The sequence below is a fragment of the Protopterus annectens genome, chromosome 6.part0 (assembly GCF_019279795.1).
Source record: "Protopterus annectens isolate FY-2018-M chromosome 6.part0, PAN1.0, whole genome shotgun sequence".
NCBI lineage: Eukaryota > Metazoa > Chordata > Ceratodontiformes > Protopteridae > Protopterus > Protopterus annectens.
This window is the reverse complement of record NC_056737.1, coordinates 1332249799-1332272786: the sequence shown is the minus strand read 5'-3', so window position 1 is coordinate 1332272786 and position 22988 is coordinate 1332249799. Positions and strand designations below refer to the sequence as shown.

At 43.5% G+C, this 22988-nt stretch overlaps 1 protein-coding gene across 2 annotated transcripts in view; it reads left to right on the top strand.

The window, feature by feature from the left end:
* PRPF40A (pre-mRNA processing factor 40 homolog A) overlaps window positions 1-21084 on the top strand; it is a 3102395-nt gene extending 3081311 nt beyond the window's left edge. For both annotated transcript variants that reach the window (XM_044074905.1, XM_044074903.1), the window contains one exon: window positions 19974-21084. In XM_044074905.1, coding sequence (XP_043930840.1) covers window positions 19974-20169 — 196 coding nt within the window. In that variant the 3' untranslated portion in view covers window positions 20170-21084. The remainder of the gene's footprint in view (window positions 1-19973) is intronic.
* Window positions 21085-22988: the final 1904 nt, after the last annotated feature.

Sequence of the window (22988 nt, the reverse complement as noted above, 5' to 3'; positions counted from 1 at the left end):
CTACACAAGTTGATTCCTTTGGGAGATGATCCACCAGGAAATAGTTCTCTTGGTAGGTCAGTTAAGGGGAATGCAACCAGGAGGTACCTATAATGGCCCCACAAAGGAGACAAACCTGTACCAGATGTGTCATACTTTGCTTTGGAATACATCTGGCACTTCTGAAAGTACAAGGAACATGAAACAAGTTCATACTGCACAGGTATACCTACCTGATGGGAATGATGCGAAAGAGCATTCAGCTTAGTTCTAAACCATCATCAGTGTTAGGATTGTTAGAGATGACACCATTGTAATATTTTAGTAAACAAGACAGGGAACACTGATCTTGCCATGTGTTTAGTGGTGGTGTGGAAAATGGCCTCCCAGCTAGGATTGCATTTCCAGACCTCTTCCCATCCAAGAACACAGTGGCACCTTGGCAGACCAAGTAAGCAGAACCACACATTGCAGCCCGAAATGGAAGTTGGATCCAAACATTTTTCTTTCACTCACACAATAATGTATTGACCAGCGTTGAACCTCTTTGCTTCAGACAAGAATTGGCAGCTGTAGTAGATTTCCAGGTTTCTGTGCAAAGAGATGATTAATATTTCTTTTTTTTTTTTTTTTTTTTTTTGCTGGGATAGTCTTGACTCAGAAAATTGGCACATTTTAGCAGTCTCAGGGAGAAAAGCTGTAGACACGTGATATGACAAAACAAAATGTTACCCATTTGTCATTTCAGTATGATAATATTTAAGCCATTATAAGGCAAAATTGCAGATACATAAGATTCTTCATTATAAGCAATACAAAATATGAAGCTATGTAAAGTACTAAGTTATAGTGAAACTTAATATATGTGTTCTATATTAAAAGGTGAAAAAACATTGGTAAAGACAGTGGGAAGTTAAAGAGAGAATAGAAGAGCAACAGAGAAGGTATAGAAAGTGTAGAAAAAGATTGTAGAAAATTCTGAAGAATCTGTAACGATTGAGTGTGGATGGGAGCAGCAGGGAGCAAGAACTGGAGACAGAAATGTTGGTAGACCCTAAAGACTGTGGATTAAGTAGAAACGGTTTCATGTTCATAGGCATGGATTGTGAATATCTTTAACATCCCTTGCAGATGGGGAGAGGGCTGTTCTTCTCCACTCCCCTGATTCACAGACTAGTGCAGAACAATTAGAATGGAGAAATACAACTTCTTTCTGGACACCCAACCCACCCCCAGTAGCCAAAACCAGTGTGTTTTTTCCCATCTAGTGCAGATGACAGGAGAGGATCATTTTCTGCTTCCACAACAATATAGCCTCCTATCTCAGAACAAGGAGGCCCTAGTGCATCCCAAGCTAAAGCGCCTTAGACTAATTTTCTGGATCCTGTCAACCTGGTACTTTTCAAAAAAACAAATCTCATCTGAGGTTTTGTGCAAATGTATCTTTTAAGAAATGGGAAAACCTATCACAGAGAAGTCTTGTTGATCTGAATAGAAAGATTTGAATTTTGGTCACTTTCAGGGGATAGTACCACAGAGACAAAGGAGCCTGAAGTTCTTCACTATTTGACAGGCTTTTCTGAAGGGGCTTTCATAATCCTCCATAAATGTGCAGCTTTTAGCTGTTGTTGCTGTCTCCCACTTTTTGTTTAAGCATATGTTCTTCTTATTTCACTGTTGCAGTCATCACACTTGGGTTATCCTGCCAGGGGTAGCCCTCAGTCGGCCCAAATACCAGAGGCTTAGTATTTCTGCGTTGGTTGCAGTCGCTCCAGGACAGATGTCAGGTCGTCAGTGGTATAAAATCAGGCAGCTGAAACCATTGCATCAGTCTTCCTTGCCGAGGAGCCCGAAGCAGAAGCAGTTTGCATGAGTGCCAGTTGGCCGCTACCTGAGTTTTCGTTTCCAAATTGAAGTTGAGGTCTTCAAAAGCTAAGTACCCCATTGGGGACCCTTTTTTCTTGCTCTAACCAGTGTTAGAAAAAGTTAACAATTGTCTCGCCTGTGGAAAGCAAATACCACACCTAGACTTCCATTCTTACTGCGTCACCTGTTTAGGCCCAGACCACGATGTCCCTGGCTGTCGCTTTTATCCTTTGTTCAACACCAGAACTATACATCGTCGGGCCCTTATTGTAGGTAAATATTTTCGCTCTCAGTCCTCGTATTCCGATATGGCTTCGGTAAGCCATCCAACTACCAATCTTCAAAAAAAATGTAAGGATAAAACAGAGACAGACCGCACAGGTCCAAAACTGCCGATGACGCTTTCGTTAAGCTAGTCGTCAGTTCTCCGATCCTCACTGAGGTGCTTTCGCAGCCCCTGATGCCCACTTCTGTGGATTCGCAGGCTGCTACCGAGACACTTTTGGATTCCGGTATGCCACGAGACTCTCTTTCAACTAAGGATCCTGCAAATTTCTCTACCGTGGATGGGTCCAGAGCCACTGAGCAGGCACCGGCTTCTGAGGAAGTTCTTTGCACTACCGATACTCAACACAAACCAATGACTTCTTTCGCGTCTTCAGTTCTTTCTAAAACTACTGAGTTTCTAAGGCCCAGGGTATGAACTACGCCTAAAAAACTGATGACCCAAGCTCAAGCACCTGTTTCCATGCCTCAATCTCAAATGCTTAAAATGGCTGAAGACCTTATTGTGCTAGGGGAAGCCAGGCTACCCCTTCCAAAAGAAAAAAAGACTTGTCCCCAGTAGTTTTATCTGAACAAGAGTCCGATGACTCTGAGGTTTCTGATTATGAAGACATGCAACCCCTCTCTGCTTATAAGGATTCTGATGCAGAGGAATCCATTTCTTCTGCCTCTCCTCCCGAGGATTTTTCATTTGGTGAAACCCTACATACTTTAAGGGAGCATTTCCAATGGGAATGTCAGGACTATCCTCAGTCAAAAAAGAGACTCAGGGAATTCTTAGATTTACCACAGCACAGACCTTTAGTCATTCCTCCTGTCCTGGATGTTGTGGATGATGTTTTTATAGAATCCAGTTTGACTCCTGACACCCTTCTTCCTGCTCCCAGGAAACCTGACAGGTACTACAGAGTCCCTGACTCTCACAAATTCCTTTTCAAAAATCCTACTGCTGACCCAGAGGTCATCTCCCAAGGACCTAAAGGAATTAAAGCAACCTCAGCTAAGAATCCCACCCCGTCAGATAGGAATTCCTGAGCTTTAGACAGATGGGGTAAAAAAGTATACACCTCTGCAACTCTTGCTATTAGAGCACTAAATTGTCAGTTGCACTTGCTGAAATATCAACAGCATACCATGGAACCCCTCAAACAGAAAAAATCTTCCTTTCCTGCTTGTGCAGAAAATAAAGAATTACAAGAGCTTATGCATTCTGCAAGCCAGGTTACTAAGCACACCTTGCAGTGTGGCTCTGACGGCCTAGAAGCATCTTGCAGGGCAGCAGTCACTGGTTCTGTCCTTAAAAGGCATGCTTGGCTTAAGGAACAGACCGTGCCAGACCATGTCAAATCAAAATTCTTGGACGCACCATTGAACAAAGACAATTTGTTTGGCATCAAGGCAGAAGAGGTCTTAAAAAAGTTGGAAGAAAAAGCAAGTCCTTTCCCTGCTCTCCATGAGGGCAATACAGCATGTTCCTGCAGACCAGATAGGCCAAGGTTTCTATTCCAGATTCTTCCTGGTACCCAGAAAAGAGGCCACCTGGCACCCAAACCTTGATCTATCCATTCTAAACACCTTTCTGGTGATACCAAAATTCAAAATGCTCACCCTCCAGCAGCTTCTTCCTATGCTTTCCAAGGATGCTTGATTAGCCACCCTAGACCTAAAAGAGGCCTACCTCCACATCCCAATCAGGGAATCTTGCAGGAAATATCTACATTTCAGGGCAGGATATATGCACATTCAGTTCTCTGCACTTACCTTTGCTTTATCCACTGTTCCCAGAGTTTTCAAAAAATGCCTTGCTCCAGCCATTGTTTTTTGCAGACACAGAAATATTAAAATTTACCCCTAATTAGACGATTGCCTGATTCAGGCAGACAGAAAAAGCTGTTACAGCACCTGACCTTTATAAAGGACCTACTGACCTCCCTGGGGTATACTGTCAACGAAAAGAAATCAAAACTAGTCCCCACACAAAAAAATGTATTCCTGGGAGCAAGCCTGGACACAGCATTCCAGATGGGATTCCTTACTCCAGAAAAACAAGCCTACCTGACAGGCTACTTATCTCAACTAGCCACTAGAACCCAGTTATCCGCAAGGAAAATCCCGCAAGCTGTAGGGTTCATGGCCTCCTCCATTCTACTCATTCCATATGCCAGACTGCATTTGAAGAAACTACAATGGTACCTAAAAAGCCTTTGGTGTCAACACTCTCAAGACCTGGAAACTATCATACATATATGATACCCTGTCTAAGGAAAGATTTTCTTTGGTGGCAGCAGCATGCAACCACAACAAGGGACTTCCATTCTCACAACCCCACGCTGCCCAGACCCTCACCACAGACACATCAAACTATGCCTGGGGTGCACACCTGGAAGGCAGGTGCATTCAGGGCTGTTAGAGCCCAAATCAAATACATCTGCACATCAATCAAAAAGAGATGCTAGCTGTTCAGCATGCTCTGACAGCTTTCAGACCCCTACTCTCCCCCGGGGCCTCTAGTGATCAAAACAGACAACACCACAGTGATGTGGCATATCAAGCAGGGAAGGACTCTCTCTTATCCTCTCTGCAGGTTCGCCATGAACCTTTGGCACACGGCCTCAGCCATGCAAATACACCTGCTAGCACAATTCCTGCCAGGCTCCCTAAACTCTCTGGCAGACAACTTAAGCAGAAACCTGCTAGACCTACACAAGTGGCAGCTAGACCACAGAACCTTCAACCTTGTAACCCAGAAATTGGGCACCCTGAAGGTGGACCTCTTTGCCTCCCACTCCAATCATCAGCTCAGCAAATTCTGCACCAGGGAACCTCACAGCAAGGCCTGGAAAGTGGATGCTCTATCCTTCCTATGGGTAAACCTCTCAATCTATGCATTTCCCCCTCTACCACTCATTTCAAGGGTACTGCTCAAAATAAGGGAGGAAAAACCAAGGGCAATCTTGATTGCCCCAGACTGGCCACGCCAGCACTGGTACCCACTGCGGTGTTGCCTGTCACTCCTGCCACCATGGCACCTACCTCAGATCCCAACACTCCTGACCTAGAAGAATGGAGAATTCATGCATCCACAATTGCAGACCCTGAACCTGGCAGCCTGGCTTATTCTCTGACCTCTCCTCAAGCTGCCAGCCTAAGCAAACAAGTCCTGGATGTTATACGTGAGGCCAGATGCCCCAGCACTAGAAAATCTTATGCTGACAAGTGGAAAAGGTTTTGCACCTGGATCCAGGCTAAGGGAGCTGAAACAGCATAGCCCTCCCTACCTCTCATCCTGGATTACCTAGCAGACCTACTACACAGGGGTCCATCCTTCTCTTCTATTACAATTCATGCCTCTGCCATCTCTGCTCATTACAGCACACAGCCACCTCTCTTCTACCACCCTCTCATCAAACAGTTCCCAAGAGGGGTTAACAATTTAAGGCCTCTCAGAAGAGCTGTTACCTCAGCTTGGGACCATAACTTTGTGTTGGAAAGCTTACCCTACCCCCCTTTGAGCCTGCAGCTTCAGCAGAGTTAAAAATCCTCTCTTGGAAAACAGCCTTGCTTCTGGCCATCACTTCAGCTAGAAGAGTTTCAGAGCTACAAGCACTCATGGCTGTAGAGCCCTTCATCATTTTCCATGCTGACAGGGTCTCTCTCAGGACTAACCCCTCCCTCATGCCTAAAGTGGTGTCCAGTGTGGCTCTCAACCAATCCATTCATTTGCCCACCTTTTCCCCTAACCCACAAAACAAGGGGAAAGGATTCTAGACTCTCTAGATGTGCACAGACAGCTCAGATTCTGTCTGGATGGGACTAAGTCTTTTAGAAAAACTGACCAATTGCTAGTCAGCTTTGCAGCAGGGGCAGAGAGCAAGGTCATATCCAAACAAACAATCTCCAAATGGATAGCACACTGCATCCATTTCTGCTACAAACAGCATGGGAAACCGCCCCCAAATGGGGTCAGGATGTATTCCACCAGGGCAACCTCCACCTCTGCAGCTTTTCTCAGAGGGGTCCCCCACCAGGGACATCCTGGAGGCTGCAACATGGAATTTTGTTCATACCTTCACCAAGAATTACCACCTGCCTATCTTCTCCAGATCCAGGGCAGACTTTGCCACCGCAGTCTTGCAGGGCATCCTAGCCAGCCCCCAGTTTTCTTGACTGCCTCCACCCTTTTCTTCACCTTTGGGAGTCAACCCAACTGTGATGACTGCAACAGTGAAACACGAAGAACATAGTGCAGATGTTCATCGTGTTACACTGCTGCAGTCATTACACTTGGGTTATCCTGCCATCAGGCGGTCCCGCAGTCGGCCAGAGTTCCAAAGTCTTGGTCCGGCATCGGTTGCTGTCGCTTCTTCCCTGACAGTGCGCCAGGGGGTATATAAGATGCATCCGATGCCATTTTCTTCAGTCTTTCTTGCCGCGCGGTGCCCAAAGCAGAAGCAGTTCGCAAGTGCCGATTGGCCGACTCTTGAGATTTTCAAAGTCGAATTTCAGATCCGAAGTCTTCAAGAAAGTTAAGTACCCCATTGGGGAAACTTTTTTCTTGCCTCAGACCGATGTCAGAAAATGTTAATAATTGTATTTCTTGTGGGAAGCAAATACCTCATAAGGACTTCCACTCTTACTGTATTCCAGGACTTCCACTCTTACTGTATTCCATGCCTAGGCCCTGATCACGACATCACTAGTTGTCAGTTTTGTGCTAGATTTAACAAACGCACTATAAAAACACGTTTTGATTTTGCTTTGCACTACTTTGGCCGAAGGTTCAATTATACTATGCCGTTGGATCAACCGACGACCGCAATTCCGAAAAAACGCAAAGACAAGGATAAAGACAGGCATCCGAGGTCCAAAACTGACAAAACCTCTTCTAGGCCAGTCGCCGGTTCTCAGTGAGGCGCTTTCGCAGCCCCTGACACCCGCTACCTCAGAGCCACAGGCCGCCTCCGACTCCCACGTGGAGACAACTAGGCCTCTGGAAACTCAAGGTATTGGGCCTATGGAAACTAATCCCTTAGATGGGTCCGGAGCCACTGAGCAGGCATCGGCTTCTGAGGGTGTTTTCAGACCTTCACAACTTACCATTAAAGCAACAGCCAAGACAAAAGTACCATTAAAGACAAAGAAGCAAGTACAGCATTCTCCTGGACAGTCCTCCATGCTTAAGAAACAGATGCTTAAAATGGCTGAAGACCTCATTACTCTAATCAAGGGTTCCCATCCCCCTTCCTGAGAAAAGGCCTAGGCAGGATACAGACTATGATTCCTCTGATCAGGTTTCCATTTCCTCTGATTCCTCTTCAGACCAGGGATACTCTCTACCCCCCTATGAGGACTCTGATGCTGAAGAATCTATCCCTTCAGCCTCTCCTCCTGAGGATTATTCTTTTGGGGAAACTTTACATACCATGAGGGAGCATTTCCATTGGGAAAGTCAAGATTACTCAGAATCCAAGAAAAGGCTCAGGGATTTCCTTTTATTGCCTCAGCACAGGCCCCTGGCTCTTCCGCCTGTGCTTGATATTGTGGATGATGTGTTCTCTGAATCCAGCTTATCTCCTGATTCTTTGCCCCCTGCACCAGCCAAGCCAGATAGGTATTATAGAGTCCCTGACTCTCACAAGTTTCTTTATAAATACCCTTCTGCTGATCCAGAAACTATTTCCCAGGGTCCAAAAGGGGTTAAGGCTTCCATTGCAAAAAATCCAGTACCCTCTGACAGAGATTCCAGAGCTTTGGATAGATGGGGGAAGAAAGTTTACACTTCTGCAACTTTAGCAGTAAGGGCTTTAAATTGCCAGTTTCACATGCTTAAGTACCAACAATATTTAATGGCTCAGTTAAAACAGAAAATGTTTGCAAGCTCAGAAGCTCCTGACTGTAAAGAAATGCAGGATTTATTGCATGCAGTTGAACAGGTGGGAAAACATACTCTGCAATGTGGTTTTGATTATTTAGAGGTCTCTTGCAGAGCCACAGTTGCAGGTTATGTGATTCGAAGACATGCTTGGTTAAAAGAACAGAGTTTACCTGATCATGTTAAGGCAAAATTATTGGATGCTCCTTTACAGCTTGATACCTTGTTTGGTGTTAAGGCAGAAGAGGTGTTAAAGAAAATGGAGGATAAAGCTAAATCTATGCAAACAGTCAAGGATTTCTTAGAGGTACAGCCACCTCGATTTAGCAGAAATTGGCCAACAAAGAATTGCTCCTTTCCAGTGTCAGACAGGCCACAGAGAGGCAGATACAGATGCCCAAGAGGCAGATCTCAACCCCAAGGCTCTAACAGACAACGACAGTGGGGCACCTCAACCCCAAAAGGAGTTGAGGACAAGTCTCAACCTTACAGGAAATAGTCTCAATGACTTCCCCCTTCGTACGCCAAGCACTTCCCTTTTGGCAGCCCCCTTAGGGGGAAAACTAGCACTTTTTTTCTCAAAACTGGCAAACAATCACCCAAGACAAATGGGTTCTGAATATTGTGTCTCAAGGTTACAGGTTCCACTTTCATACTTTACCAAGGCTAAAAGGAATGCCAGACCTACCACAGAATCAATGGGCAGAGGCACAAAAACAAATTTCAGCCCTCGTGGACATGAGAGCTATTCAAAAAGTACCACAACAGGAACAAGGACAAGGATTTTACTCAAGACTCTTCCTGGTCCCCAGAAAGGACAAGGCCTGGAGGCCCATACTAGACTTTTCAATTCTAAATACTTACCTGGATATTCCGAAATTCAAAATGTTGACATTACAGCAGCTTCTACCCATGCTGGGCAAGAAGGCTTGGCTTGTTACTCTGGACCTCAAAGAGGCATACCTGCATGTCCCTATCAGACAAAATTGCAGAAGATACCTCAGATTCAAAGCTGGTACAATGCCCTACCAATTGTCTGCACTGCTCTTTGGCTTATCTACTGCACCCAGGGTCTTCACAAAGTGCCTGGCACTAGTAATTGCATTTTGCAGACAAAAAGGAATTCAAATATATCCATACCTGGACGACTGCCTCATTCAAGCAGAGACAAAGGACATTCTAATACAGCATCTGGAGTTTGTAAAAAGGTTGCTAATTTCTCTAGGGTACACAGCAAACGAAAAGAAGTCAAAACTAGTGCCCTCACAACAGATTATATTCCTGGGTGCCAGCTTAAATACAACGGCGCAGATGGCTTATCTCACGCCAGACAGACAAATTCAATTAACTCAATATTTTCAATTACTGGCAAAAAAGTCCCATCTCCCTGCAAGAAAAATTCTGCAGGCCCTGGGATTCATGGCATCCTGCATTCTACTAATACCATATGCCAGACTGCATATGAGGAAATTACAATGGTACCTAAAAAGTGTTTGGAATCAACACTCTCACAGTTTAGAAGCAGTAATACCAATGATTCCCTGCCTACAACAGGAGTTTCGATGGTGGGCACAGGCATGTCACCTAAACAAGGGTCAGCCTTTTACCCTTCCCACAGCCAGGCAGACTCTAACAACAGATGCTTCGGATTACACCTGGGGAGCACACATGGCAGGAAAATGCATTCAGGGCAAGTGGACCACAGACCAGATGCATCTTCACATCATTCAAAAAGAGATGTTGGCTGTTCAAAATGCCCTAACAGCTTTCAAGGACCTTCTGCATCCAGGACAATTATTATTAAAGACAGACAACACCACAGTAATGTGGTACATAAACAAGCAAGGGGGCACTCATTCTTATCCCCTATGCAGGCAAGCCATGACCTTGTGGAGCACAGCTCTAACGTATCAAGTTAATCTGCAAGCACAATTCCTGCCAGGAAAGAAAAATACTCTGGCAGATGATCTAAGCAGAAATATCATGGACCCTCACCAATGGAAATTGAATCCACAAATCTTCAGCATGGTAACGCAAAAATGGGGATGCCCAGACATAGGTCTTTTTGCCTCCCCACTGAATTGCCAACTACAAAAATTCTGCACAAGGACTTATCACACACAAGCATGGAAAGTGGATGCTCTCTCGTTCAACTGGAAAAGCCTAAAAGTTTATGCCTTCCCACCACTGCCTCTCCTTTCAAAGGTACTCCTAAAAACCAGACAAGAAAAACCACAGATGATCCTGATTGCTCCAGACTGGCCACGCCAGCACTGGTACCCAATCTTAAAGAACTTAGCTCAAGGCCCACCGTGGATTTTGCCTCAAATTCCACACCTTCTGACAAAACAAAACAATCAGATCCTGCACAGTCAGCTCAAAGCCCTAAACCTGGCTGCATGGCAGATTCATTAGTCAAACAGGCAACACCTCTCTCTAAAGCTGTTATGGATGTCATTTTGGAGGCCAGGAGGCCTTAGCACCAGGAAAGCTTACTCAGAAAAATGGAAGAGATTCTGCGCCTGGAACCAGGCTCAAAGCCTTGACCCTCTTGTCCCAAACATTCCTCAGATTTTACAATACTTAACTGAGATGCTGGACAAAGGCCTATCCTTCTCATCAATTAAGATCCACGCCTCTGCCATTTCAGCGCATTACAACACGGATCCTCCTTTATTCCCTCATCCCTTGCTAAAGCAGTACCTCAGAGGGGCTAAAAGCATAAGGCCGCCCCGGAGACCACCAACACCAACTTGGGACCTCAATTTCGTTTTGGAAAAACTGACCCTACCACCTTTTGAGCCAGCCAATACAGCAGATTTAAAATTTTTATCATGGAAAACAGCTCTGCTCCTGGCAGTAACTTCAGCACGAAGAGTCTCAGAGCTACAGGCATTAATGGCAGTGGAACCTTTTATAATTTTTCATCAGGACAGGGTTTCTTTAAGGACAAACCCTACCTTTATGCCAAAGGTGGTATCTAGTGTGGCTCTTAACCAAACCATCCATTTGCCAACTTTTTATCCAAACCCCTAGAATAAAGGGGAGAAACTTCTGCACTCTTTGGACATACACAGGCAGCTACGCTACTACTTGGACAAAACAAAAGCTTTCAGGAAAACTGAGCAACTGTTTGTAGCATATGCTGCAGAATCACAGGGCAAGGCTATCTCAAAGCAGACTATATCTAAATGGATAGGACACTGTATTCATTACTGCTACACACAGCATGGAAAATCCGTCCCTAATAACATTAGGCCACATTCCACCAGGGCAACAGCCACTTCAACAGCCTTTTTCAGAGGAGTACCTACCAAGGAAATTTTGGAGGCTGCAACTTGGAGTTCAGTGCACACCTTTACCAAGCATTACCACTTGCCTCTTTACTCTAAATCCAGAGCAGGATTTGCCACTGCAGTTCTGCAGGGCCTCATAGCCAATCCTAACTCTTTATAGACCAGCCAGCCAACCTTAGCTTTGGGATTCTACCCAAGTGTAATGACTGCAGCAGTGTAACACGAACATAGTACAGTTTTGTACCTACCATAAATGTAGATGTTCGAGTGTTTACACTGCTGCAGTCCAGGTTACCCTCCCTCCATCCCCACTGAACTAGCTGGACTTATCTATACCTTTCTATCCTATACAACCTTTGTGGTGTATTTGCTTGTATCTGAAGGTATTGTTTTTATTTTATATGTATATTTTTAATTAGCAATATGTATTGCCTACCTACTTGGGGGCACCTGACATCTGGGGCAAGAAAAACTGAAGAAAATGGCTTTGGATGCATCTTATATACCCCTGGCGCACTGACGTCAGGGAAGAAGCGACAGCAACCGACGCCGGACCAAGACTTTGGAACTCTGTCCGACTGCGGGACTGCCTGATGGCAGGATAACCCAAGTGTAATGACTGCAGCAGTGTGAACACTCGAACATCTACATTTATGGTAGGTACAAAACTGTACTTTGTATACACTTACCATAAATGTAGATGTTTGAGTGTATTCACTGTTGCAGTCCTAGATGTTCATCGTGCATACAGCTGCAGTAATCACAGATGGGTTTTCAGCCGTCAGGCGGTCCCTCGGTCGGCTGAATTCCAAAGTCTTGGTCCGCGGTTGTCGCCGCTACTCTTCTGCGTCAGGAAGGCCAGAGTATATAAGACACAGCCGACGCCATGTTCTTCAGTCTTTTTGCCGCGTGCCGAAGCAGAAGCAGTTCGCAAGTGCCGGTCGGCCAGCTCCTGAATTACGAAAATATTTGGAACCGAAGTCTTCATTAAAGCTAAGTACCCGTTGAAACTTTTCTTGCCTCAGACCGATGTCAGAAAAAGTTAATAATTGTATTTCTTGTGGGAAGCAAATACCGCATAAGGATTTCCATTCCCTTTGCATACCTTGTTTGGGCCCAGACCACGGCGCCTCGGGCTGTCGCTTGGCGCTACCTTCAATAAACGCACTATCAAGCGGGCGGAGTTCGCCCAACACTATTTTGGTAAAGCTTTTGACTATAAAATGTCGCCGGACACTCCGACTACCGTTTATCCAAAACGCAAGGAAAAGGACCGACATGCGAGGCCCGCGGTCTCCACCGACACCATGCCGAAACAGGCTACACGTGGTCCGGTTCTCAGCGAGACGCCTTTGCAGTCCCTGACTACCGACGACACTCCTTCGGCGGTGTCTTCTGTACCCGAGACCGCTGGGTCATCGGCCCTTTCCCAGACTACAACCGAAGCCCCAGCTTATGTCGAGCCTACTAATGTGGACAGATCTACCTCCACCCATGGTGTATTTAGGCCTTCATCTTCTTTTTCTGTTAAGGCCTTTACTAAATCCAAAGCAGCCAGGCATCACACTAGGCCTGCTGCTCAAGGCCCATCTCCTGGACCCATGCCTAAGAAACAGATGCTTAAAATGGCTGAGGATCTAATAACTCTTATCAGAGGTTCTCAGCCCCCTCCTGACAAGAGACCCAGAGTGGAGGAAGAATCCCCCTCTTCTGATCAGGGATCCATTTTATCAGAGCATTCTGATGCAGAGGAACACTCTTATTCCCCTTTTGAGGATTCAGATGCAGAACAGTCCATTCCTTCTGTATCCCCCCCTGAGGATTTTTCTTTTGGGGAAACCTTGCACACCTTGAGGGAACACTTCCACTGGGAAGGCCAAGACTTTTCAGACTCCAAGAAAAGACTTAGGGATTTTCTTTGGTTACCTCAGCACAGACCTCTGGCTATACCCCCTGTTTTGGAGGTACTGGATGATGTCTACTCGGAGGCTTGTCTTAATCCTGATTCTCTGCCTCCTGCACCAGTAAAGCCTGATAGATATTACAGAGTACCCAGTTCTCACCAATTTCTCTACAAAGGCCATAATGCTGACCCTGAAACCATTTCACAAGGCCCTGAGGGAATAAAGGCCTCCACTGCCAAGAATCCACTTCCTGCAGAAAGGGAATCTAGATCTCTAGAAAGGTGGAGTAAGAAGGTGTATACCTCGGCCACCCTAGCCATGAGGGCCTTAAACTGCCAGTTTCATATGATTAAATATCAACAGTTCCTGTTATCACAATTAAAAAACAAAATGTCTCAACCTGAACAACCAGATTTAAAAGAGTTACAGGATATGATGCATAGTGCAGAACAAGTGGGGAAACACACCTTACAATGTGGTTATGATGCCCTAGAGGCCTCCAGTAGAGCGGCTGCTACAGGATCAGTCATTCGCAGACATGCCTGGCTTAGGGAACAAAATTTGCCTGATCATGTGAAAGCTAAACTTCTTGATGCTCCTTTACAAAAGGATGTACTGTTTGGTACTAATGCTGAGGATATACTACGAAAAATGGAAGAAAAAGCCAAATCTATGCAAACTGTCAAAGCTTTCTTACAGGTCCAGCCACCACGATTTAGCAGGAATTGGCCTTCAAAAAACTGGTCCTTTCCAGCCACTGACAAGCCCCAAAGAGGCAGATACAGGCGCACGCTAAGGGGCAGAGGGCAATCACAAGGATCATATAGAGGCAGACAATGGCAATCTCCAGCACCAAGAGGTGGTGAAGACAGTGCACAACAATACAGGAAGCAAACCCAATGACTCCCTCATTTCCATGCCAAGCAAGTCTCAGCTGGCAGCACCTTTGGGAGGGAAACTAGCATTATTTGCAAGCAATTGGCATATTGTCACAACAGACAAATGGATACTGGACATTATAAACAGAAGCTACAAATTTCAATTTCACACTCTTCCAAAAATGAGAGGCATGCCAAACCTACCACAAAATCAAAGGGTAGAGGCACAATTGCAAATTTCAAAGCTCCTAAACATGAGAGCTATACAAAAGGTACCTACGCACCAACAAGGTCAAGGTTTTTATTCAAGACTTTTCCTGGTACCAAGGAAAGGAACCGACTGGAGACCCATTCTGGACTTATCCATCTTAAACACATTTCTACTCGTACCAAAATTCAAGATGCTCACATTACAGCAACTTCTTCCCATGCTGGGCAAGGAGTTTTGGCTGGTAACATTGGACCTCAAGGAGGCATACCTGCATGTCCCAATCAGACAAAGCTGCAGAAGATACCTCAGATTTCTTGCAGGTTCAATCCACTATCAATTCTCTGCATTGCCCTTTGGCTTATCTACTGCGCCCAGAGTATTCACAAAGTGCCTGGCATCAGTGATTGCCTGTTGCAGACTTCAAGGGATACAAATTTACCCTTATCTGGACGACTGCCTGATCCAAGCGGACAGCAAACATATACTACTGGAACATCTGGCATATGTGACACGGTTACTGCTTTCTCTGGGATACACCATCAACAAGGAGAAATCAAGGCTAACACCATCTCAGAAAATAACCTTCCTGGGTGCCAGCTTGGACACAAACACCCAGATGGCATACCCTACGCCAGAAAAACAAGGGCAATTATCTCAGTACTTCAAAATACTAGCAAAATTACCAGGCTTACTGCAAGGAAAATCCTGCAGGCTCTGGGATTCATGGCATCTTGCATTCTTCTAATCCCTGTGCAAAGCTGCATATGAGGAAACTTCAATGGTACCTAAAAAATCTATGGTCTCAACACAGTCACAGCTTGGAAGCAATTATTCCAATAATTCCATGTCTGCAAAAGGAATTCCTATGGTGGGCCCAAGCATGTCAAGTAAACACAGGCCTTCCATTCTGCAAGCCTCAAGCAAAACAAGTCATAACCACAGACGCCTCAGATTACGCCTGGGGGGCGCACATGAAGGACAGGTGCATCCAGGGCAGATGGTCCCAAAAGGAAAAGCACCTTCACATCAATCAAAAAGAAATGCTAGCAGTAATAAATGCAATTACAGCTTTCAAGGACTTCCTGCATCCAGGACAATTACTCATAAGAACAGACAACACCACAGTAATGTGGTACATAAACAAACAAGGAGGAACTCACTCATACCCCTTGTGCAGACTAGCCATGACTCTTTGGAACTTGGCTCTGGAAAGACAAATCGAACTTCAAGCACAGTACTTGCCAGGAATGGAAAACACACTGGCAGACACTCTGAGCAGGAATATGACAGATCCACACGAATGGAAGCTACATCCACAGGTGTTTACGGAGATAATCCAAGTGTGGGGGAGGCCAGACATAGATCTTTTTGCCTCCCACAGGAACCATCAATTGAAAAAGTTTTGTTCAAGGACCTTCCATCCAAAGGCCTGGAAAGTGGGCCGCCTTTCATTCAGTTGGACAACATGGACAGTTTATGCATTCCCACCTCTGCCTCTTCTGCCCAAGGTACTTTTGAAAGCAAGAACAGACAAACCGAGGATGATACTGATTGCTCCAGACTGGCCAAGGCAACACTGGTATCCACTCCTGAGGAGCCTAACACATACTCCTCCCTGGTCCCTGCCTCTAATACCTCTTCTGCTGACGCAGAACAGCTACAAAACCCTTCACAGTCAGCTGAAAACACTCAATCTCGCTGCATGGAAAATTCCTTAACACCACATCAGACTCTACTCTCCAAGGAGGTGCAGGATGTCATTTTGGAGGCCAGAAGACCATCTACTAGAAAAGCTTACTCTAAAATGGAAGCGGTTTTGCTGTTGGAATGAGAAAAGAGGACAGGACCCTAGAAAATTGAACTTGCCTCAGGTTTTACAGTACCTAGCTGAACTGCTGAGCAGTGGACTTTAATTTTCTTCAATTAAAATACACGCCTCAGCCATTTCTGCAGAATTCAACACGGATCCTCCTTTATTCTCTCACCCACTCTTACGGCAGTTCCTCAGAGGGGCTAAGAATATAAGACCTCCAAGGAAGCAACCAATACCAGCCTGGGACCTTAATTACATACTAGAAAAATTAACATTGCCTCCCTTTGAACCTGCTGCTTCAACAGATCTGCAATATTTGTCCTGGAAAACAGCTTTCCTTCTGGCCACCACTTCAGCTCGTAGGGTTTCTGAACTACAGGCCCTCATGGCGGTGCAGCCCTTCCTCATCTTCCATCAGGATAGGGTTTCCTCACCAACCCATCTTTTATGCCAAAAGTGGTATCCAGGTTAGCCTTAAACCAAGCCATACACTTTCCTACCTTTTATCCTAACCCTCAAAACAAAGGGGAAAGGCTGCTTCACTCTTTAGACATCCATAGGCAGCTACGTTACTATTTGGACAGAACAAAGTCCTTCAGGAAATCAGAACAACTTTTGTGTCCTATGCCGTAGGGGCTCAAGGGAAACCAGTTACCAAACAGACCATTTCCAAGTGGATTGGCCACTGCATACGATTTTGTTACTCCTATCATGGAAAATCTGTCCCTACTGGTATCAGATCTCACTCCACCAGGGCCACAGCCACCTCTACAGCCTTCCTCAGAGGTGTGCCTACTAAGGATATTTTGGAGGCAGCCACTTGGAGTTCTGTACATACCTTCACAAAACACTACCACCTGCCCTTATATTCCAGAACAAGAGCAGGCTTTGCCACTGCTGTTTTGCAGGGCATTCTGGCTCAACCCAGTTCCTCATAGTACCTACCACCCTATGCATAGCTTTGGGACTCTACCCATCTGTGATTACTGCAGCTGTATGCACGATGAACATAGTACAGTTTTGTACCTACCATAAATGTAGATGTTCGAGTGCTAATACAGCTGCAGTACAGGTTTCCCTCCTTCCCCACTTGGTAAAGGCATGGGGCCTAACAACCTTTTCATACCACCTGACTGGGTTATCCTGCTATGTTTTATTTGCTTGCTTACACTGATTTTGCATTACATTGCATTTCTTGCATATGTGGATAAGCTTTACTTATGTATTGCCTTCCTTTTGGGGGCACCTGACATCTGGGGCAAGAAAGACTGAAGAACATGGCATCGGCTGTGTCTTATATACTCTGGCCTTCCTGACATCAGAAGAGTGGGCGACAACCGACGCCGGACCAAGACTTTGGAATTCGGCCGACCGAGGGACCGCCTGACGGCTGAAAACCCATCTGTGATTACTGCAGCTGTATTAGCACTCGAACATCTACATTTATGGTAGGTACAAAACTGTACTTTCCCACCCTCCATCGTCCTTGTCTCTATCTCTTCCTCTGTCCTTATATGGAATTTTTGGTATTTACTTTCTACTGGTGGTGTTCTTCCACCATAACCTAGCTCCCTGTTTGGGTCGCTTCTGGCAGTTGGGGGAATAAAAACTGATGTGATGGTGTCGGCTGCCGGATTTTATACCACTGACGACCTGATGTCAGTCCTGGAGTGACAGCAACCAACGCAGAAATACTAAGCCTGTGGTATTCTGGCCGACTGAGGGCTACTCATGGCAGGATAACCCAAGTGTGATGACTGCAACAGTGTATACACTCAAACATCTACATGTATGGTAAGTGTACACAACTGTACTTTCCTCAGTAGGATGTTGCATCCAAAATCTCTTTAAAAAGCCAGTTTCTCCCCATGAGAACTTAATGTCATGGACAGAATGCTAATCCAAGCCCCCATCTGAACTACTCTTCTTGGTAGCACTTAGATTTTTATCCTGGAAAATCTTATTTTTGGTGGCTATTACTTCAAATTAAATATCTGAGCTGTAGACCTTTACATGTGAACAGTGTTATACAGTTTTCCATAAGGACAAAGTCAGTCAGATAGGGCCCTTCTTTCATACCAAAAGTAATCTCTGAGTTTGCACTTAACCAAACTGTACAACTTCCTACCTTTTTCTCAGATCTGCAGAATAAGGGAGGCGAGGAGTTTGTATTTGTTTTATCTGCATAGACAATTCAGGTACTGTACTGTTCAAATAAGTTAGACAGTGAAGCCAGCTGTTTCCTTTGTGCTTAGAAAAGAAGGCAAACCAGCTTCCAAACAAACCTTTTCATAATGACTATACAACTGTAGTGCTTTTTGGTATAAAACTGATAGAAAATCCCTGTGGGATCAGTGCAGAGCATTTGTGAGGCCAACAACTTGGACTTTACGCTTTGTCCATGCAGTATAAGCTTGAATACCCAGTGCAAAGAATAAAGTTTGCCACAACAGCCTTGCAAGATCTGCTGTAAAAGCAACCTGTCCATGGCAGCCTTCTTACTGCTTTAGTACTTTACCCTGGTATAAGGATACATACTACAGCAGAGACCACCTCTATGGTGCACATAATACAGTTGTTTATTACTCACCATAACTGTAGAAGTTAGAGTATGGCAAGTAGTGATGCACTGCATGCTCCCCACCCCTTACCCCCAGGACCCTGGGAAAGCATGACAAATGGGCCTTATATGTTTATATCTCTTTACATCTGTTTTTATTTATATATATTGGGGGGGAGCCTAGATGATGATTGCAGGACCTAGCAGAGTTAACAGTGGACATAAATAGGTCTGGCCCTCTGTTAGATAATTTATAATGGTCCCTGCTGTAAAAGGTGTCAAGACTATTGATGGGCATAGGTTCCTGTGGACTATATAAAATGAGGATCAGGGGCAGGGGTTGCCCCTAGCCAGTACACAGTGACTTATTTCCTTTGAACAACAGAAAAAAATGACATATCCCTACTCCTTTAGGATGTGCAGTAGAGCAGTATCTGGGGTAGAACAGAAGATGAGCTTGTTGGGAAAGTCAGAGGAGCTTTGAAAGTCAAACTAGAAGGATGAATATCTGCTTTCAGGTAATTATGGATAAGGTGTCACACTGCAGCATTGCTTCCCACTGTTCAGTATCTTTCTTTATGACAAGTTGCTCACATAACTGTCATGTAGTCAGAATATCTCTTGCAAAAAGGTCTGTGGTTCTTCTACCTGCCAACTACTAGTTTGGGAATCTGAAACATTGTGTAGATGAAAAGGAGTTGGACCTTGCATGAAAACCATGGTGTCTTCATATAATGAAAAGGATTACAACAGTAAAGATATGAAGAAGCACATTCTGTTGATGTCCTTTGTTTCAGTAGGAAAGATGGCATAATATTGCAGCATACATTTTAGAACACCTGCTATAAAATGTTGCTGCTGTACCAGTCATGGAAATCCTATGTGGATCTTGCCCTTGAATCATTCCAGGAAGATCTACTGATATGGCAAGTACCCAATATAACAGTTCCTTTTGCTGCTGTCTTAATAATAATAGGAAAAATGGGGTAAAAGGGAAGTTTGCATAAATTGACAAATGGTGTACCCAGATGATATATTGGGTTTTTTTTCACTATTTTCTTTACTTTGAGAATGTAAATTGTTACTTATCTTATGAGTACTGAAACGTTTATGATTTGTGTAAACAAATCTTACATAATGGATCCATGGCTGATGAACGGTTTCTTGTGTTTCATTTGCAGATTTTTTTGGTACATTGCAAATTGAAAAAAGTCATTTTCTGTTCTGCTGCAGAATTTGAAAAAAAAAACCTATATTATTTTCTAGCAAATGATTCATATTTAGGTACTGTGATTGCATTTCATTACAGGGTAATTGGGATACTTCAGGCAGTGAACTCAGTGAAGGGGAACTGGAAAAACGAAGGAAGACACTTCTGGAGCAATTGGACGACAACCAATAGAAAATTGTTTCACTATGCAAGTGTGAACTCTGTATCAGAGCAGATGTTTGATTTCATTTTGACTGTAAATCTTTTCACTTTTTTATTTGTAATTACAACGTGAAATCTAGATGAACTTTTGTCCTAAGTATGAGTAAAGTATATCCCAACTTTGGAAGAGTTGCTAGCCATTAGGGTATTACAGAAGCAATACCTTTCCACTCATTATACCACTGTAACAGTGATATGGGTGTGTAATAAAAAGCATGTGACATGTCTGGGGGAAAATGAAAAAAAAAGTACAAAAAAAATGTAAATCTGTTTATATTTCACTTTTTAGAGACTAAAAGGTTCAGCATCTGTTTCCGATTTTGTTATCTTGGGAAGCTGTTTTAAACTGGGATAATTTCCACCTGATATCGTACATCTACTTTTGCTGTTATATACATACTGTGGAAGTGAATATGTCACAGGCAAAAGATATTACCATCATCTGTATGAAAAGTGCAAGGTCAAGATACTACCCAAGGGGCAAAGTTCATTGCTCCGTACACATTGTCTTGCTTTGCTGCCATAACATGAGACACTGTTTAAAAAAGACTAGGAAGTAAGTTATTTAAATTTTGTGTGAGATTTCCCGGAGAATGTAGCTCTGTTTTTTAACCCAACAATTTTGATTGCTACCACTCATTTTGGGGAATGTTCTGAAAATAATCGGCATGTAAATGAAATAAAACAATGGCTTATCAGAAATGTATGCCACAGAACTGTCTTGCCCATTATGAAATCTGGTCACTGTAAAGTTGTTCCTTTGAAACAGTAAGCTCTGATCATTCTTAAAATTGCAGCAAGAGCCATGTTTTATTTCTGGGTTTCAACCAGTCTTTTAATTGTAATTTTCTTTTTTTTTTTTTTTTTTTTATTTCATCTTACTTGTGATGTGATAAAGCACATTGCAGTTTTCCACTCAGTGTTGCAGGGACTGGATTATTTTTGTACATTTGTATTGATCATTAAAACTTTGTTTTCCAGCCCAGAATGTTCAGGTATTCTTTTCTAACTCGAATGGAGTGCTAGGGAAACCTTTTTCAAGACTGCCTTAGTCATCATGTGGCATATATTGGAAATCCTTTATTCCCCACTTGGTATTTTTTTAAAAAAAAAAAGTTTTCTTAGAATTTCTGATGAGAGAAAGAGGAAGCAGAGTGATATTTAGATCCATCACCACCCAGCTCGTCATTTGTGTTGACACATTCACAAGCAAAGTGGCAATCCCTCGCTTCCTAATTTTTACTGTAATGAATGAGTGCTGCTCTCATTTTGATCAAAGCTTTCAAAAGTGAATTTCTGCAATTGTCTAGACCTTTTCCAAACATACAGTTGAATTTCCTTCCTCTTTGGTCTTTATCTGTACTTCAGTGGACAGAATGTTGCTAAAAGCTCATTTTCTCCCTTTAACCAGGTCAAATTTTCAAAGTCTTGCTTTCTCTGCTTGTAAAACATGCATGTATATCTGTACATTATTGAAATATTTAGCTTCATTTTAAGTCCATTATTCATATTTTAAATACCAGATGGTACACAGTGGCAGAATTGATGCTCTTTAAAAATAGTGTCTCATCCTCCATGAAATCTCTTCCTGTAGGGCAGTCTGTCCAAAAAACTGGAAATTGTGGATTCTGAAATTTGATTTATTCCTGACTGCCACAGATATACCCTGGAAGCCTGATATGCTACAGTGTGCAGTGCTTCGTCTTGTCAGAAGAGAAGAAGCAAGTTTATAATGCGTTTGCGTTTCAGGAGGGAAGAAGAGAGATTGTTGCAGTTGACAAGACTAAGTTTCAGAGTTACTATGAGAGAAAAAAAAACTACTGTGTATATACCATGTATTTTTAACAAGAGTAGAAGATCCAACAGAAGGTATCGATGCTTATGTGACCAATTTAAAAAAAAAAATCGGTCAGTATAAGAGGATTTGGTGAGTTACATGGTTATGTTATTCACTTTATTAAACTGAATAATCTGTCTAAGAGTAACCCATTTTTACCAAAACCCTAGGGAGCAAAGTTAAAAAAAAACTTCAATGCATTGTTGAAAATATTACATTAAAGTAACAGAATTTGAATACACTATATCATATCACATATAATTAGAAATATAGTACTTTTTATCAAATTACAAATTGTATTTATTGTAGGAGATGTAATATTGCTGAAAGTTATTAGATATCAGATAACAAGCATACATTTATCAAGGAGAGTGAACTACAAAGTTTAAACTGAGATCTTGCTAGATGTTATTTGAGGGCTAGTTTGAAGAACGGAGAGATGCAGATCTGCTCTTGCAGCGTAAACTGTTCCAGGTGTTGGAGATGATGACGGAAATATGAGAATATACCATTCTAAAAGGTATGCTGGGTGCTATTCCAATCTGAAAGTAAAACATTTTGTTTCTAGTTATATGAGCTCAGACTGTTTACAGAACATAATGATGTTCTCAGTAGCTAATGACAGCATGATTAGGTTAAGTAGGGGAATATTCAGGAGATACTTCAGCTAGTTCCTTGTCAAGAGCTGCTGCTTTGAAAAAGTGCTCATGCAGAGGGAGTTCCCCTAGGCCTGACACTCAGATGGATACTCCACTCAAAGTGCATTTTGTGACTAGACATGCCCCATTCATAGTATCATTAGAATGTTTTTGTGTGGGGGGATTGGTATGTCTTATACAGTAATACAGTGCACAGTGAAATCATAGTCAGGCATTTAGTATAGGAACTCCTCTAGTCTGATGGCTCAGCTTGTCCACCAAGGTCCTTTTTCTTCACAGGATACCTGGTATCCCTGTTGTGTTCTGTTTAAGCTGTATAGTTTGTCCACTTATAGATGCTTGTACTGTCCAGTATATGAATTGAAACAAACACGTCTGTTATAAAAATGGAAACAC